The 20,000-nt window shown below is 43.0% G+C and overlaps 1 protein-coding gene across 7 annotated transcripts in view; it reads left to right on the top strand.

Annotated features, from left to right (window-relative positions):
- BLTP1 (bridge-like lipid transfer protein family member 1) overlaps positions 1-20,000 on the top strand; it is a 357,046-nt gene that overhangs the window by 126,505 nt on the left and 210,541 nt on the right. For all 7 annotated transcript variants that reach the window (XM_085852760.1, XM_085852755.1, XM_085852759.1 and 4 more), the window contains exons 24-29: positions 957-1,073; positions 4,627-4,904; positions 6,731-6,990; positions 7,127-7,352; positions 13,831-14,566; positions 18,094-18,363. In XM_085852760.1, the coding sequence (XP_085708886.1) occupies positions 957-1,073; positions 4,627-4,904; positions 6,731-6,990; positions 7,127-7,352; positions 13,831-14,566; positions 18,094-18,363 (1,887 nt within the window). The remainder of the gene's footprint in view (positions 1-956; positions 1,074-4,626; positions 4,905-6,730; positions 6,991-7,126; positions 7,353-13,830; positions 14,567-18,093; positions 18,364-20,000) is intronic.

Here is a 20,000-nt window from a genome sequence, read left to right as displayed (position 1 = left end):
AGGCATAGTGAAAAGCATCTGCTCTTTGTCTGTTTTTCTATCAATGCCTGATTAATTCTTTAATTGCTTGAGATCATTTTGATTGATTTGAATTTACCTATTTTCACCACAAGGAAATAAATACTTCTTAACTATATGTATATACAGTACATATGTATAAATAAAATATATACATTTGTATAATATCTTCTTCTTCTTTCGGCTGCCCCCGTTAGGGGTCGCCACAGCGGATCATCCGTATGATCCGCATAGTGATTTGGCACATGTTTTACGCCGGATGCCCTTCCTGACGCAACCCTGGTCGCCTCTTACGACACAGGGATATGGTACACCTATTTTAACTGGGGTATACACTGGCCCAGTATACTGGTACTCATTTCGCCGACCTCGGAAGGATGACAGGCTGAGTCAACCCCCTGGTGTATTAATTCAGTGGCCCAACGGGGCTTGAACTCAGGACCTCTTGGATCCCAAGCCGCTGCCCTAACCACTGCGCCAACACCAGGCTATACATTTGTATAATATATGTATAAATAAAAACTATGTATATACACACACATATATATGTATGCACACATTGTTCTGTGTATGTCCTCTAATCCTGAAAAATATACAACATGTTGGCGTGTCCTGGACTACTGTATCGTGTTATTTACATTTTTGAACATTTCATGTAATTACTGAAAGAATGAGGAAATTTGTTCATTTTGTAAAATAAAAGAAAGAAGTTTTTCGATCATTAAACTCACTGTGAAGACCTCCTCGAGTAAGTTGCCGTCCCTCTGGACAGTTTTATAGTGTGGGACAGCTGTCTGTATCGACCCATTTGCGGTCGATTCCTCCTCATCGCCGAATCTTAGTGCTCTCTTCCCTTCAACCCACCATGGGATGAATAAATGGTTGTGTGCACTCTTTTGATACCATTTTGATAGTTTGTTTACTTCTTTTTTTTCCAGGCTCCACTGGCTGGACATTGCCCTGCTCCCGATGAGATAAAGTACAGGATGATGCGAATGAGTGTCGATGGATTGGAGTTGTACATCGTTGAGAGTGGTTTTGCTGCCGTCCTCGGGGTATTTTCCTTTTTGCTGATTGCAAGCTCTCATTCGACTCGAGCGTAAAATTGTCTTCCAGAAAAGCTTTTAGTAATTCTTCTTGGGAGCACATGCTTGTTCAACTTAATGATGTTGGTCAGGATTTCTTTAAAATAGCTTGTTTGTACACAGTTACTGCTGCAACCCCTCCCTCCCCCACCCCACCCCACTGCCATTTTGTTTTCCTTGCTTCCTTCAAGTGTAAGAGCACACTTGCAAACACACACAACATGTGTATACTTTCCCAGCAACTATGAAGTCCTTGTGCATGCATGTGTCATGTAAAGGGTCCAGTCATGGTACAAAATGCACATGAACGTATCGACCTGGGTTGGCATTCCAATCTAAACACAAGGCTCATTTTGCCGGGATCCATGATTCTAATCCCAAATACTGTTTGGAGTTTTCCATTGTCTGCTAATGTCCTTGCAACTCATGTACGAGTACACTGATCTCTTTGAATGTCCTCGTCTTTCATCAATGTGTTGGAGTTAGAACAGTTATACTCATGAGATACTCGCCATAGTCCAAGATACACCAAACGTAAGTATAATGAGGAGTATGTATAAATAAAATATCCATTGATAGTATCCCTACACTTTTTGAAAAAAAACGGGTTGGGGGAATATTGTAATCATGTCCGTCTGTCTTCTCTCTTTGTCTGTCTGTCAGTCACCTCCTAAATTGTTGGGCAGAAATTCCCCAAACTTGTAAGTTATGATCACCACATAGTACGAAGGTGCAAGAGCAGTGTTATCTCTTGGCCCCAGCCCCCCTCCCCCCTCGGGCAGGGTCAAAAGGTCAAATTCCAAAAAAGGGAATTCCGGGCACATGTTGAAGCATTTTTAAACTGACACTTTGTATATGCAATCAGCATTGGGGGACATATGAAATATGTAACAATTTTTTTTTATGCCACCGCTGACATTCAGTCGAGGCATTATGTTTTTGGGTTGTCCGTTCGTACATGTGTATGTACGTACCTACGTCCATGCTAATTTTCTCTGTTTTCTCTGCAACCGCTTTTCCGATTGATAAGAAATTTTCACCAAAGGTGTGACTACCCATGTAGAATGTTTTAATTATAATTATGATGTCATAGGTCATGTTGTGTGGCAGCCATGTTGGAAAAACTTTGGACCTCTGTATCTCTGAAACCGCTCCATGGAAAAAAATTGAAACTTGGTGCATGTCTCGTACTCCCCATGGGAAACGAGTGTGAATTTTGGATGTCATAGATGTCTTCATTATGACGTCATAATTGCATTCATCGAGCGCTTTCTTTGATCAGTATTAAAATCTTTTGAGGGTCATCCAAGGATAAATTGTATTGGGGGGGGGGGGGGAATTTATGACTTCATCGATCACATGGTTCAGCAGCCATATTTTTGTTAACATAAAAACCTTCAAAAATCTTCTTCTCTGAAACGGCTGAAGAGATCGAGGCAAAATTTTACAGGCATGATCTGTGAATCTACGAAGCCTGTCCATAAGGAACAAAAAGTTCTTCACTGATGACGTCACAGGTCACATGATTTGGCAGTTATGATTTTATTGAAGAATAAACATTAAAAAAAAATCTCCTCCAGAACGGCTTGACAGATCGAGGGGAAACTTCACCCACATGTTCCCCAAGCTTTGCATTATACCAGGGTGTTTACAATTAATTAATAAGTCACATGGTCTGGCAGCTATGATTTATTTTTGAAGAGTAAACCTTAAAAATCCTCTTTTCCAGAACGGCTTGTCAGATCGAGGGGAAACTTCACCCACTTGTTCCCAAAGCATTGGTGATACTAATGTGTTCATGAATAATTAATAGGTCACATGGTCTGGCAGCCATGTTGGATTGAGCAAAAATCTTTAAAGAATTCTTTCTCTTGAACCATTTCATCAATCGATGTGAAAGTCACAGTCACAATTATGATGTAGTAGTCATGAGCTATCCTGGAATGGCTTCTGTGCCAAGATTATTTGAAGAAAGAATGCTCCAGACAGCTTACCAACACTGAGGTTTTTAAAAAAAAAATCACTTTTCACTTTATTTTAAAACTCTCCAAGTGCGACGATAAAAACTGTGCTTTTTCCCACACACAGCCACCGTTCCACCATACCGGGAAGAGCCAAACCCACATGCCCCTTCTAGCGGAGATGATGCAACACATGAGTGGAGCATAGATATGCATGAAGCAAAACATGAATATGCATTAGGCAAGATGAGAGGAACATAAATATACATTCAAACTTGTTAACATCATATGGGGAATATATGTTTTAAATTTCAACCTGATTGGACGCATGGTCTGGCAGCCCAAATTATTTAATATTTTGAATCTGGATTCAGGGATTTAAATCAAACTTGCGACAAGGATGTATAATGATGTAATAATGTGGGCGGAGGCATATCTGGCGATGTTGTGAAGTCAGAGTACCCTTCTATTTTAATTTGATCCTGGGACCATGCCCCAGGTTGGGGGTTTGAGGGTCACAGGGGACAAAACGGGAAAATAATTTTTAACTCTAAATTTGATATTGGGTCATTGCAACGCTTGCCACCTAAAGCAAAGTTCAAAGATGGCATAAAGTTCCACCAGCAATTTGCGATGGCATGCCATCGACTTCGCTCTCGTATATTTCTTACAAATTACTCGGTTTTTGTTTTTTTAATTTAAGATGGAAAAAACATAACAACAACAACAAAAAAACCTTGGAGTATCTTTGATTGTTGTGAGGATCTTGTTTGTAGAGCTTATCGAGACCCAGCCCTCCTCCCCCATATATGTCCAAGTCCTTCTCTGAGCCTGAGATCAGTACTCCCAATCAACCTTCTACACTCTACAACAATGGATTTTGTCTTGAAGGCACTTTGATGCTCCTTTACCTTAATACAAAGTTGAGGCTTGTGAAAAAACTAGAACAGTGGAAATTGGAGAAATGCACCAACAACACTTAGTTCAGATTGACACACAGAGGGTCAACGGGCGAGGGTACGAATGAGTGTAAAGATGAAGGGTTGGAAATGGAGACAAAGAGGAGGTGAATAAGCTTGAAACAAGCAAAAGTAATGAATTTGAAGGAACAGGAAGGAAAAACAAGAAAATATTCTATTATCTGCACTTGCTATTTGCTAAACATTCCATGTCAATTTTAATTAATTCACACGGATTGGGAATAATTTTGTGCAAAATATTTTTTTTCTCATCCTCTAGCCAGCGCTGTGAATCTCTGCCTGCTTACTGCATGTCAAAGAACTTCAGATTGTAAAATTTTGTTTTATTTTAAATAAATATTTATTTCTATGCTGGGATGAAACATTTAGTACTCTGTAGATGTCTTACTCAGATCAACTCTATAAACCCCTTTTTCAGTGAAAGAAAAATGTAGTTGAAGAAAGTGAATTGTCCTTGCATTTTCCTGACTGGGCATGGAGCTGTCTATGTCGACAAACTAAAATGCCGAAGTCAGAACACCAAGAAATGGATGTACTGTGCTTCACTTTACTCTGTGTCTGCGTGTGTGCTTTTGAAACCAGGTGGGCTCGGTCTGCATCACCACGTGCAACTTGCATGACTGCAGCGTGCGTGAGGGAGTCTCACTCCTTGCTCGTGACCTGCATTTGTGGCAGTATTGTGAGCAGGAGCCGAGCAACTTGGAAGGGCCGTGCGATTCTCCCACACAAGGCTCCTGGTTGGAAGCTGGCGCTGTGGATGTCGGTGCAGTGGTGGCAGACATGGCATTTGCGGTGGAGCAGCAGGGCCTGCATGAGTTGAAGCAAAACTTTTTGCAACTGCATGATCAGCGCACAAAGAGGTTTGATGGATGGATCACTTGATGGTGTGCAAGTGGTGATCTCTTGTTTTTTTTTTTTTTGTGCAGATTTGAATTGAGTTTATGGAATTTCAACCTGTAGAAGTGATGTTATTTAAACCATCCAGAGTCGATGCTATTCTCTTTCCACAGCTTCATGCCTTTTCCAGCTCCTTGTCCACCCCCCAATCATTTTCCTTAACACACCCCCATTCCTTTTCCCTTCCCCCTCCTCAGTCCTTTTCCCTTACCCACCCCCCAATCCTTTTTCCTGACCCACCCCCAATCCTTTTTCCTTCCCCACCCCCCAATCCTTTTTCCTTCCCCACCCCCCAATCCTTTTTCCTTCCCCACCCCCAATCCTTTTTCCTTCCCCATCCCCCTGATCCTTTTCGCTTCCCCACCCCCCAATCCTTTTCCCTTCCCCCTCCTCAGTCCTTTTTCCTGACCCACCCCCAATCCTTTTTCCTGACACACCCCCCAATCCTTTCTCCTTACCCACCCCCAATCCATTTCCCTTACCCATTCCCACCCCCCACTTACCCACTCCCATCCTCCCCCACTTACCCACTGTCATCCTCTCCCCACTTACCCACTGTCATCCTCTCCCCACTTACCCACTCCCATCCTCCCCGCACTTATCCACTCTCATCCTCCCCCACTTACCCACTCCCATCCTCTCCCCACTTACCCACTTCCATCCTCTCCCCACTTACCCACTTCCATCCTCTCCCCACTTACCCACTCTCATCCTCTCCCCACTTACCAACTCCCATCCTCTCCCCACTTACCCACTCCCATCCTCGCCCCACTTACCCACTCCCATCCTCCCCCCACTTACCCACTCCCACCCTCTCCCCACTTACCCCCTCTCATCCTCTCCCCACTTACCCTCTCCCATCCTCCCCCCATTTACCCTCTCCCATCCTCCCCCACTTACCCACTGTCATCCTCTCCCCACTTACCCACTCCCATCCTCCCCGCACTTACCCACTCTCATCCTCCCCCCACCTACCCACTCTCATCCTCCCCCCCACTTACCCACTCTCATCCTCCCCCCACTTACCCACTCTCATCCTCTCCCTACTTACCCACTCCCATCCTCCCCCCACTTACCCACTCTCATCTTCTCCCCACTTACCCACTCTCATCCTCTCCCCACTTACCCACTGTAATGTACCATAATCTTCACTTTTTACTTTTTTTTTTGATGTACCATACTCTTCACAGAGCATCGGTGCTGCCAAAGCAGCTTCCTCAGCAAGGGTTATACCGGTTGGTTTGCCATTGTCTTCACAGCAGTAGTTGGGGCAGGAATTTGTTCTTTGTTCAGGGTACCGGCGATAACTCGTCGACTCTTCACGAAGGACACCATGGGTGTTCGTACTTCTAGGGCCTAGGCCATCTTGCCAGCCCCCTGACCCAAACAGTTTATCAATATAATATCCAGACAGTATCTCCTAAGAATTAGTGCATTGTTTGCTGGTACCTTCACCAAACCTCCTCCTTGCAGGGGTTAGCTGTATAACTGGCACTGCCTGCAATATGGTGAGTGCCAAGTTATGGATATGGCATGAGAACAATGGGCCAAATGCTGTCCAGTTTCTCAAGTTCCCTCGTATTAATTTCTCCATCGGTATTTGGTTAAAGGTCTCAAAATGACAACCCAATCAGTGATGGATCAATTTGTTCTCATATTTCCTGGCAGCAAAAGCAATTGCAACAGCTTTGTGGATAAATTGCATTTGAGTTGCTATCATCATTTGACTTGATGAAACAGAGAATTTAATTCCATCAAGTCATTAAGCATGGACAATTCATCTTCACAGGTTATGGTTTTTGTGGTCTCCGGACGACGAGGGAAATGTGGGCAGCAGCGGCTCGTCGCCGGTAAGTGCATGCTGCGGTTGTTTGGGCGGGTGCCATTTTTTTGCTGGCACCGCACCCAAATGGCGACACATGAGCAGGACTCACGAAGATGACGCCGAAGGTTCCCACTCCTGTGCATCGGCCGCATCCAGTTCCGATGAAGATTCGTGCATCTCTTTTGGACAATCATTGTTACAACCGGGGAAACATCTAATGAGAGGTGCTTCCAAACACCTTTTGCTTTGTTTGTTTGAACATTTATGCCTGCTCCTGTGTCATTCATCATCCATGCAGTCAATCTTGCTGGCTTTTTTTATCGCTAAGATGGTGTTTTGCTTTCTTGTCTGTACAAGCAGATCACTGGCTGAGAAGTGTAGCACCTGTACCTGCTGATTCTCCTGGCTTGTCCTCGACAATCCACGGTCTGTCGCCAGGCTCTGAAGATGCACGTTCATCGTCTGGTTCTTCGGCAATGCCCCTTCTCGCCGACGAGATTGCAGGCTCTTCGTCAAGTCCATTAGATCCAGGAAGTCCGGTTGTCTCCCCAGTCCATGTTTGCTCACAACCTGAACCAGGTGGAAGGTGTGATGTATATATATTTTTTCTTTCCTGCCTTTGATTTCCCCTTTTCTTTTCATCGCTGAGCTATTGCACTGTTTTTATGCCTCCACAGCTGAGGGTGCGGGATTGGTTTTGTTTTCCTGTTGTCCATGCGTACGTAGCAGATTTTCATTAACCATGTTAACTTCTGAACCTCTGGAGAGATTTTGACCAGACTTGGTAATGAGTATGTACGATGATCTGCACATGAACTGATTAGATTTTGGGGTCAAAGGTCACATGAGACCTTTGGTGGAGGCATATTCATTGACACATTCACGTGAAATTCTATTTTGAATTTATTTTTTAACGTTTCATATGTGTTTTGTACATGAGCACGATATCGAAATTGCACCATAGAAATATGTTTCATCCACATAATTAGTGAGCCAAAATCAAACGGAAGACCAAATACGGTGTTGGAGTTATCGGAAGGAACCCGAATTAGTAAAAAGCAAAGATGGAGTCGTCAGGAGGAACCTGGATAAGATTTGCGTTGCAGCTGCTCGCCCTCTCCCCTCAAACTCATCCAGGCACAGTCAAGTGAGCCTTGCAGAAAAATTTCTGCAAGAATTCACTTCTCCCAAGAGAGTTAGAGAAATAGAGACAAAATGAAAGAAAAAGCAAGAATTAGAATGAATAAAGAGAAATGTGAAAAAGTAGAAAGTCTGAAAGGAATAGCGAAGAAAGATGTTGGGAAGAACCCGGATGGATAGACTACAGCAGTTACTCCCCAGGTTCGAACGCTCAAAAAAGTTTGTTGTGTTTAAACCTTGTCTCACCACAGGAGTCAATAAGTTCCCAAAAGATTACAGTTTGATTTGTTGTGCGCACCCATTGAGTAATCTGTCAACTTTGTCCTGCCGATTATGTACCAGTAAAGTGCATCCCCGTTACGGGACAACTTGCACATTAAGATGGAGTGTGACCTGACCGGTCTTCAGAGAGCACTGGTGTGCACGAAATATCGTTTAAGTTCTAGTGCTCTTAAAATCGTGAAAACGTAGTGATGAAATGCTGACGACTCAAAGAAACAGTTTGGCAGAATTGCACAGATGTGCTTGCGAAGAAGGGTGTGGCAGGGCTGGTGGGGAGCGTTAGCAAATTAGTTACCGAGTCCATTTTAGTGAGGATTTAACCATCTATACACCCAACCGACAACAACATGAAAATGCGATCAGCATAAGAGGAGAATTGGAATCCAATCTGTAAACTACATGCACCAATTTAACATTAGAGTTGCACTACCGACTACTGGTATGTGAAGGTGTATTATTAACCGTGGTAGACTCCAGCCAGGTTGGTATGCCTTGCAAATTTGCCAAAGATTGTCCTGACTCTCATGATTGTGTATTCCGTTCAATCCTCATGAAATGCTTCCTTGAAAGGTTGCTGAAAACTTGTGCAGGTTTTTGAGACGTCAAAATGACATTTTCATCCATTTTCACTCGTTACCTCTGCCACCGAAGGTGGATGGAGGTTATGTTTTCACCCCCGTCTGTCTGTCTGTCTGTCTGTCTGTCTGTCTGTCTGTCTGTCTTTTTCTGTGAGCAGGATATCTCAAAAAGTTATGGACGGATTCAGACAAAACCTGGTGGATAGGTTGGGTGTGTGACGAGAAAGAATTGATTCGATTTTGGTGAAGATCCGAATCCGGATCTGGATATGAGAAATTTTTAATTTTTGAGTGATTCTTTGCCCTTGAGAGATGTGCCCCAAAATAATATAGAACATGATATTTTGAAAAGTTGTGGACGAATTATGATGAAACAAGTTGGGTAAGTTGAGTAGTGACAAGAACAAGCTGATTAGATTTTGGTTCAGGTTGGGATTCAGATCCGGCCTATCGGTGGGATACAAACCATGAACTGTTCAACCTGGTGGAGGCGTACGCTCTACTGAGTGTCGTTCTCGTTCTTCCTCCTGTTTTACAACAACCTCTCAGGACCAGAGTATTTTTCAATCGGGTGCTTCACCGCATGTTACTTGTCTTGCAGTGAAATGCTGACCAAGTTTGTCCGATTGAGAATGGCTCAAGACATTCGTTTGAGAATGTGACGTCCATCATCATAAACTGCACCGAGTTAACAATGTCTCAATAACTTTTGTTATCTGTTAACTGTTGATTTATTGTCCAGTAGTTTCCACCTCTCCTTGAGCAGGTATTGTCGTCACTCAACACTCTTGAAAACTGACGGCATAACCAAGTGGCATCGTTGTCCAACAAGTGAGGTGATCAGGAACAACATTTTGATCACTGGTCTTCACCCGAGGTGAAAGCAAAGTTATGCCTCAACCTTTGCGTGATTGCAGTCACGTGATGCCCCTCTGCCCTTTGGGAGATTATGGTTTCCCTTCATAGCCGAAGTTGGTTCTTCACACACGTGACATGCAAAGACCTCAGTGCGTGAATTTTTTTTTTTTACATTGCAGGAACTTCTGCCCACACTGTAACCACAAACTGCGGTAATAATCAATGTAGCCTTGTGTGGAGGAATATCAAGAAGTCCAAACCACTTTCTGCCTTCATTAAATGGTTGAAGTTTGTAGTTTGTTTGGGGTGCCAGTGATAACTCGCCTATTCTTCATCAGAAGACATCCTGGGATCTTTAACACTCACCAACTAATGCAAGCAGACGGGACATTTGGCTTTGCGTACATCCGAGAGATTGCACATTCACTGCATGCAGAACACTAATCCGAGTGTTTACAGTTGGACGGCAAACCAAACAAACCTAAGCGAGACGACTCAAAGGTAAGTGTGCTTCCTTGTCACCATTCTGTCAGACCCCTTAAGAGGATACTTAATACCTGGCACACAATGCCTTTATACCTGGCATACAGTCCCAGATGAAGACCAAAGACCAAGTCTTGCCTGCTGGGCAGATATTTATAGTTGATGACATCTTTACATTTGAGTCGTGATTCACTCAACTTTTTATTTGGTCCACAAGGAGACCAGGATACATACACTCACGAGAGACTGCACACACCATGTTGGAGACCGCATAGACCATTATCATACCCCTTGTTGAATAAGGACAGAATTTGATAATTACTCTGTTCTTTCTTGGAATGACATTCATTTACAGGTAACCAGCTGTAAATGCTTCTATACCTTGTGAAAGCGAATATATTGGTTTTGAAACTTACTGGATTCACAGAATTCCACACCCGTGAAGGAAATTCCGACCCCAAATCTATTTGGGTTTTCCGTGAATCCAAATGTTCCTCACACTGGTTCAGACAGCACAGACCGATGGCGCTGCTCAAGATGAACCCTTTGGTAGCATCTAGTTTTGCGTTTGTGATGTCATATACTGCCCAACAAGTTTCTCAATTACTTGAAGGGTGACTGTGTTTCAAACACAATCATTTGAAAACATTGCGACATCGGGCGATGATAGTTTGAATAAGACGGTTCAAGGTTGTTTCACATTCATGTTTTTAGAGGACAATGAAATTGATTTTCCTTCCATTACATGCTTCTGGATTTGACATGGACTTGTTCACACGGCCGCATAAAATAGAAGCTCATTTTGGGGGAAATCTTCAAATTGTTCCCTTCATCAGCATGGAGACTATTTGTACATTTATTACTGTCACCATTGTTTTGATTCCATCATCCTGTCTGCGAATGCTTCAGATGATGTTATCTTGTTCCAAAATGCCTACATCGTATTTGGAAATGGAATAAAGAAAACGACAGCGTTTAATTTTGGACAGGTATTTACTTCTGTTGCGCATTAGTGCTTCACAAGAAATGCATCATTTCGAGGCCTGTGTGGCTGATGATCATGGGGTTTGCTCGGCCATGCAAATTGAGGTGTGGGCCTTGTTAATCCTGGCATACTCGTGAATTCCTCGGAGCACCTTTGGTTTTGCTTTGGAGGCAATGTGCGAATTACCGGTGAACACGTGCTGGGCCTGCTTGTTGAACTGTCACTGTAAAATAGTTTAATGATTACAAAGCTCTGATGCCTCACCTAAACAATTCCTTCATGGTGAAGACTTCCTGATGATATAAATTTGTTACCTTCATTCGATTGTTTCTGTGTTGTTTTTTTTTTTTTTTGATTAGTTGGTCATGCACGTTTCATTGCATCAATCATGTTGTGGCATGAGAACCAATTATTTTGAAGAAAACTAAACTGGAGTTTCGATATTTCAGGCTTACTAGATCGGATCATAAAGTTTTTCAATTCACATTCTATCATACGAGTTAATGCACCAACAGGAAGCAAATTCGACTACAGTGCTATCTGATCCAGTAATTTATTGGAGGCAAACACCGTCTCGCCTCTGTTCGTTCGGATTTGCCTGTTAGTCATTCCATGCTTTTCGTAATTTATCGGGAATGGCAAGATGTGGCTGCCACCATAATTTTTTGGAAATTTACTGAAACTTCGTGTGAGGGTGTGAACACACAAACCAGGTAATGATCCATCCATCCATCGGGATCATACTCTATGCAAAGCGTTGGTGCTGCCTAAGCAGTCTTCTTGGCTATTGGGCACAATCTTGGACGGGTCGCCACTCCGCCACAGTATACCAGCATGCTGGCACTCATTTTGCCAACCTTGGAAGGATGACAGGCAGACAACCCCACCTGGTATTAATTCAACAGCCGAGTGAGATTTGAGCTCGGGATCCGAGGATCCCAAGCCCACCACCCTAACCATTAAGCCAACACCAGGCATGTAATAATCGGATTGAGTAAATAGTTTGCTTTACTTTCTTATTAGTTTGCTTGCTTATAATATGGCTTGTATATGGCTTAGTTTGCTTATACAGTGGGGAGAACAAGTATTTGATACACTGCCGATTTTGCAGGTTTTCCCACTTACAAAGCACGTAGAGGTCTGCAATTTTTATCATAGGTACACTTCAACTGTGAAAGATGGAATGTAACCAAAAATCCTGAAAATCACATTGTATGATTTTTATATAATTAATTTGCATTTTATTGCATGAAATAAGTTATTTGATCACCTACCAACCAGTAAGAATTCCGGCTCTCACAGACCTGTTAGTTTTGTTTTTAAGAAGCCCTCCCATTCTCCATTCATTACCTGTATTAACTGCACCTGTTTGAACTTGTTATCTGCATACAAGACAGCTGTCCACACTCAATCAATCAGACTCCAACCTCTCCACAATGGGCAAGACCAGAGAGCTGTCGAAGGACATCAGGGACAAAATTGTAGACTTGCACAACGCTGGGATGGGCTGCAGGACAATAGGCAAGCAGCTTGGTGAGAAGGCAACAACTGTTGGCGCAATTATTAGAAAATGGAAGAAGTCCAAGATAACAGTCAATCTCCCTCGGTCTGGGGCTCCATGCAAGATCTCACCTCGTGGGGCCTCAATGATCATGAGAAAGGTGAGGGATAAACCCAGAACTACACGGCAGGACCTGGTCAATGACCTGAAGAGAGCTGGGACCACAGTATCAAAGAAAACCAAAAGTGACACACTACGCCGTCATGGATTAAAATCCTGCAGCGCACGCAAAGTCCCTCTGCTCAAGCCAGCGCATGTCCAGGCCTGTCTGAAGTTTGCCAATGACCATCTGGATGATCCAGAGGAGGAATGGGAGAAGGTCATGTGGTCTGATGAGACCAAAATAGAGCTTTTTGGTTTAAACTCCACTCGCCGTGTTTGGAGGAAGAAGAAGGATGAGTACAACCCCAAGAACACCATCCCAACCACGAAGCATGGAAGTGGAAACATCATTCTTTGGGGATGCTTTTCTGCAAAGGGGACAGGACGACTGCACCGTATTGAGGGGAGGATGGATGGGGCCATGTATCGCGAGATCTTGGCCGACAACGTCCTTCCCTCAACAAGAGCATTGAAGATGGGGCGTGGCTGGGTCTTCCAGCATGACAACGACCCGAAACACACAGCGAGGGCAACGAAGGAGTGGCTCTGTAAGAAGCATCTCAAGGTCCTGGAGTGGCCTCGCCAGTCTCCAGACCTGAACCCAAGAGAAAATCTTTGGAGGGAGCTGAAAGTCTGTGTTGCCCAGCGACAGCCCCGAAACCTGAAGGATCTGGAGAAGATCTGTATGGAGGAGTGGGCCAAAATCCCTGCTGCAGTTTGTGCAAACCTGGTTAAGAACTATAGGAAACGTTTGATGTCTGTAATTGCAAACAAAGGTTTCTGTACCAAATATTAAGTTCTGTTTTTATGATGTATCAAATACTTATTTCATGCAATAAAATGCAAATTAATTATTTAAAAATCATTCAATGTGATTTTCAGGATTTTTGTTTTGGATTCCGTCTTTCACAGTTGAAATGTACCTATGATAAAAATTACAGATCTCTACGTGCTTTGTAAGAGGGAAAACCTGCACAATCGGCAGTGTATCAAATACTTGTTCTCCCCACTGTATATGGCTGTGTTCCGGTATGGGCATGCTTGATTTTTAATACATGTGTTGGTGTGTACGCAGTGGCTACGATGGCACACGTCCCCGAATGAGTTTACCATGCTCCATTGGGCAGCAGGATTCTGGAAGCTCAGCCAGCTCTCCACGGCACGCAATACTCGTGCGACAGTCATCGGTCGGTTCTTGTCCTGGCAGCTCACGGAGTCTCACGGGACCTTCAGTCGAGCTCCCTTCACCACCTTCGGTACCTCCACTTCCACCGCCACCATCTCTTCCACCGCCCCCGATACCGCAGCTGCTTGGAAATTCTTCTTTTTCTGCTGATGTGGGAAGTGGTAGTTATGGATCTAATGAGTATTCTGTACAAACCGGAGCAGGATGGATGGCTCAGCCACCCGACTCTCCACCGTCTTGTCGCAGCATCAGCTCGTTTCCAATCTCGGGTGACTCCAGCAGCTCGTTTCGTCATTACCACTCGCTCGAATCAAACATATCGGCCACTGAGAGTGAGGCTTATTTCTCAGCCACTGAAGATATTGAGACTGGGGGCTCGTCGGATCCACCTCATTTCTTTACTGGCCCAAGGAAGCCACGCCGTACGATAGCTCGACAAGTCCCACCACCTGTACTTGGCAGTCTCGGTGCTGCAAATGCCAGTATGCAGGCGGCAAGCATCAGCACCGTGTACCAGAGCTGTGAGGCATTTGAAACGCGGTCATCATCTTTATCGATGCAACCATCAAGGACCCACAGGGAGCATCGACCCCTGCCTCCTATTCCTATCCCCCCACAGTTTGAAGTAAGAGATGTGTTTGTGGGATTGGGTAGGGATGGGAGTGGAGGTGTCCGAGTAAAATGAATACGTTCTTAATCGGGTGTATTTGAACCATGCTGTGACATTGAGGCTTACACCACAAGGACTGATTTTTCTCTATCATCGTGCTATGAAATGATCAATGAACCTTGAGTAAGTACAACTTAGGCCATTGGTGCACTTATGATGGGATAAACCATCATAACTGACAGATTAACAATCTCTGAGAAATGTTCTTATAAAAGACAGAATAGTGCGAAGAGAAACGGACGTGCAAACGTAATTTAAATTCACAATTTGGGGTGGGGGTTTGGGGGTGGGGTAGGGATTTAGCTTGTGAAGAGTGTACAGATACATAAGTAAAGGGGGTAAAAAGAACGGTTGGTTCCTTGAAAATGTTGAGATAGCATTCCTCTGGGGTGGTCAGTGCAATGTTTATGTCCCATGGATTAATTGGATTTCTTTTACGTGCTCTTTGTCTGCGTGGCATGGATTTGAAATCCTTAAAATAGTGACTTTTCCCATGGGACGTACAGACACCCAGTGACAGCTACAGCTGGCATCACGTGTATATGTATATATATATATATATATATATATATATATATATATATATATATATATATATGTATATATATATATATATATATATATATATATATATATATGTATATATATATATATATGTATGTATATGTATATATGGCCTTTCACTTGACGCCACATCTTGAACCTCAAATTAATCAGCAGTTTATGATTGCACTCTTTGCGAGTGTCTCGTGTGGGATTAGACTATTCTCCGTGGACTTTTTCGTTAGTTGAGCTTTTGTTTGATTTGTGTGGATTATAATTTACTAGTGTATGCCCGTACGTGCAAAAAAAAGCTTTGAAACCACGTGCCAGAAACAACAACCACACAGGCCATTCCTTCGCTCTCGCATGCCCGTAAGTGTGGCCGTACGTGCAAATAAAAACAAAAAAAACTTTCAAACAACCACACAGGCCGCTCCTTCGCTCTCGTAAACGACGACTGGATTGGGGCATTGTGTTTATCTATAAATGCGCATAAGAAATCGAGAAATTATTAGAATACACTAAGTCATCTCTATCCGGAAGGCCGTACGTTGTAATCCGGAATGGGGAACGCGGCCGCGCCTACGCAGCAACGTGTCTTGTCATTGGTTGGTAAATAAATGGCCATAACTTGAGAAGCACTTGTCCGATTAATATCAAACCTTGAAAAGGCACATCCACAGGGCTCCAGCAATATACCTGGCAAGTTTCAATTAGATTGGACCAGTGGTTGTTGAGAAACAGCGGACGCACGCACGCACGCACGCACGCACGCACGCACACGCACACACTGCTGGTATTATAGATAGATTATCCCCACGCTTAGAAAAAAAAAATCGTTGGTGCATATTGTAATCTCTGTTGTGCTGCAGTATCTTCTCCTAAATGGTTGTGCAGAAATTTACCAAAATTGGTAGTTCATCGATGACTCATGAACTCGTTAGGTTCCCGTTGTGATAGTGGTTGATGAAAATAATCATTTCAAGAAAAAAAGATAGCTCCAGTGAACTATACCGCTGAGGTTGTTTGCATTGATCAAATACTCCTGAAGAGTACTTGACTGAATCGGGAATTGATTTTTTAAATAATTTTTTCTTTGCCCGATTTTAACGAAACTTGATACTCCACACCACAGGAGAATGGTGAGTAGTGAGGTGACCCTAAAATTTTTGCGCTGTGTGCGTCGTGTTATGTTTTGGCTGTATTTTGGGAACATGCATACATACATACATACATACATGTATACAAGATGAGAGTTTTAGTAATATATAGATAGATAGATAGATAGATCACCACATCGCAAGAAGGAGCAAGAGCAGTCTCATTTTGGCCACGCCCACTATGGCAGGATTATTTAAAAAAAAAAATTGATTTGACTCCCATCCCCCCCCCCTTCCCTCCCCTCCCCCTTTTCCAGTGCTGGGGACTTGGGGTCACAGTGGTCAAAATGGAATTTTTTTTAACTCAAAATTTGATATCGGGTCATTCCTGGTGGAATGTTTTGCCACCTTTGAACTTTGTTTTAGGTGGGAAGTTTGGGGATTTGTGACCATCGACTTCGCTCTAGTTATTTTTTTAGATGGTTGATGTGCGTTTGCATGAGGTGAATAAGTTGATCTCCCTTAAAGATGACTATTTTGGGATGTCTCTACACTTTGTAGAAACATTTTTTGTCCACATTGGCAACAATGGGGTTGTCTCCAACAATGTTGTTCTTCCAGAAGTTTAGTGTGGACTCTTTTGGATTTCAGCTTCACCCACCGTATCTTGAAACCATGTGCAGGTTTTCATAGCCTTCAAAACAAGCTGTAAATCCCGATTGTCTTTACTTCACTTGCGCACCGCTGTTATTCCAGTTAAGTTTTTCTGCCACATGTACGTTTGTCTATATGCTAAGAGGAGTTTTTTTTCTGAAAGTATTTGTTCCTTCCAGGTAATCCAGGTCTGCTGTTACAGCTTGGTTATCGGGCAGAGTTCAAATGTCTCATTAATTTCTACCTTCATCACTTTCACAAAATTAAGTGTTATGTCTTCCTATTTACCTGTTTCACTACTCATCAATCAAACGTGTAATTAACTGAGTCGATCACAAATTTGGTCTGCTTGTTGCATCATTTGTACCATGGATTAGGTAAGAATTTGTTGAGTGCAGTGTGACCACTCCTTGGCTTTTTTCACAAGATCTTGGCTATTCGTTGTTCACCTTGGCGTCTTGATTTTTCTATAGCTTTTCTTGGCGTATAGGTTTTCTATTATCATCGCTTTTCCGAAACCTTGTGAATTCTTGGTTTTTTTCATTGGCTCACCTTGGCATTTATGAAAATGAGGAGTGGTCACACTGGTTGAGCACAGCATCACTCGATGGCCGACTCCTTTTAAAAGGTAAAAGGTAAACATTTTACGACCAATTAACCAATGAACTGAGAGATGCCGTGCGAACGTAATTGTTTCGATTTAGTTAAAATTTATGAAATGGCGACATAAGTATTTTCTTTAATAAATTAGAGTTTTCGTAACTGTTGTATGATGAACAGATTTTGATTTCTATCTGGTGATCCCATATTGTTACCCTCATAACAAAAGTGCCCAAGTCATTTTTTCCAGTTTTGAGAAAAACACAAAAAACTGCAGCAATTCTTCATAAACGAATATTTATTCACTATTTATTGTGCACAGAGTTGTTAATGGAAGCGAAATGAAACACAGATCTTGTTACTCGTTATTATGATTACGTCATGGCTATAGATGACTTCGGCAGAAAATCTCAAAAACTGGAAAAAATGACAGGCACATTTATTATGTGGGTGACGATATGACATCACTAAATTTGGCCACAGCACAGCATGCTGCATCATTTTGGTGATTTCACTTGAAACCTTGAGGGAATGAAGTGAAATGGTTTGTTAGTAGTTTTATCCGATTGTATTACTTTGCTCCAGACTTTTCCTGGAGGCTCGGAGTCGAACAACCCACCTACGCTGGCTCCAGGAGAAGCCACCGGAACCCCGCCAGAGGTTGAGGCCACGAGGAGTGCACAGGCCCCTCGTGGTTTGCCCATATCTCAGCAACCTATTCTGATGCTGTGCTACGCCCAACATCTGAGCCATCTGCAGGTGGCTAACTGGACCAGGAGCTCAACGGGGTCTTCAGATCTTCCTCCGGAATCGAATACTCTCCTTGCTGAAGTGCCTTTGCTTCCGGTTTTCAAAGTAAATAATGGGGTTGGGCACTGGGCAACTCTTTACTGAAGTGTTATTTTTTTGTCTACTTTCTGAATTCTCTTTCCATGTCAACATGTTTATTTTGAAAGTCTCATTTTAAAATCGACCCTCTCAAATCTCTCTGGTTTACAATTCGAATATTTTGTATTTTATCTTCAATTTGTCAGCATTATAGGAAGTGAGGAATGTTGTAATCTTGTAAAACTGATGAAAGTACAGCATTATGAGAGACGATCAAAAGGTATCACACCTCATGGCTTTTTAGATGTGCACACTTGCTTGCCTTTGAAATGTTTAGCTTGGGTTAGAATCCCGACCCGGCTATAAAATGTAAACCTGGTGTTTCACATGCAGGGTGATTCATCAATGTGTGTGTCATCCCTTGGATGGACGTTGTCCGAGGACCCGTCTGCCAGCACTAGTTGGCAGTGTGCGTTGAAGATCCTATGATGTCCTTTGCGAATTGTAGGCGAGTTATCAACGGTACCCTAAACTTGTTGCAAATTCTTAGCCTGACTGACTGCTGCAAAAGCAACGGCAAACCACGTGGCATAACGTAGCCACCTGGCCAAACCTAGCCACCTGGCCTAACCTTGGCTAAGAGAGTGTTTCAGCAGTCGGAATGCTTAGGAGTACAAGAAGGGGTACCCGGCAAAATTAACTTTCACCCTTTAAAAATCATGCGAATAAATTATTGAAATATCAGCTGCTTTTTTTTCGTATCGTTTTCTCACCTTTGTTTCATGTAGAGCGAAAAGTGGTGAACAATCAGACATGCTGTTTGATAGGGCGATATATTCCTGTTATATGAATAAAATGAAAATGTTTAAAAAAGGTATTGAATTCGGTGAATATTTTCTGAATATAATCGATATGAGGAACGGGATTGAACGAGACTCACCATAATTATCGGTGAAGACGATTGAGGAGGGAGTTTTTATTTTAATGTAAATTGAAACCGGCCTATTTATCCTCACCGAGCTTACTCAACCATATCATACTGTTTGTAGAAATGGGCTTGATTATTTATCCCCTATAGGGCAATTGTTGCCAGACGCATGCAGGCAGGGAAGGTCGGACGCAGGACGGATGCAGGCATGCCGAGACCGAGCTCTTTTTGTATTATTGATCATACATTGATTATGTTGATGATTGACATGTATTCACCTTCTTATTTGCTTGGTGGCTTTCACTTTTCCTTTCCTTTCTCAAACAAGTTTCTGTGTTCAGAGATTTTTTATTTTTTTTTGTATACCTTGTCGAGGCTCGTGTGAGAGCGAACACACAACGCACATCAAGGGGGGCATGATACAGGAGGGGAGGGAGTGGGAAGGACAAAATAGTGGGGAACAGAGACATTTGGAGATCTGTGGAAGGGAGAGGGATGGGACGGGGAACATGGGGAATATAAGATGGACATTACAGGGACTTTCAGGAAGGAAAGCAGGGAATTTGAACGAGGTGGGCTTGGGTGGATTATCGGGGGTAGAAAAGATCGAGGATTTGGATGGGGGATGATGAGAGGTAGTGGTGAACAGCCGTTTTGAAGTCTGGAGGGAAGAATGGGAATGAATAGAGTGAGGGAGTTTATTTCAAAAGTGGGAAAAAAGAGGAATGAAAGAGTG

The sequence above is a fragment of the Eptatretus burgeri genome, chromosome 13 (assembly GCF_056783735.1).
Source record: "Eptatretus burgeri isolate ZD-2024b chromosome 13, Ebu_testis_v1, whole genome shotgun sequence".
In the NCBI taxonomy this organism is placed as follows: Eukaryota; Metazoa; Chordata; class Myxini; order Myxiniformes; family Myxinidae; genus Eptatretus; species Eptatretus burgeri.
This window is presented reverse-complemented; position numbering and strand designations above follow the sequence as displayed.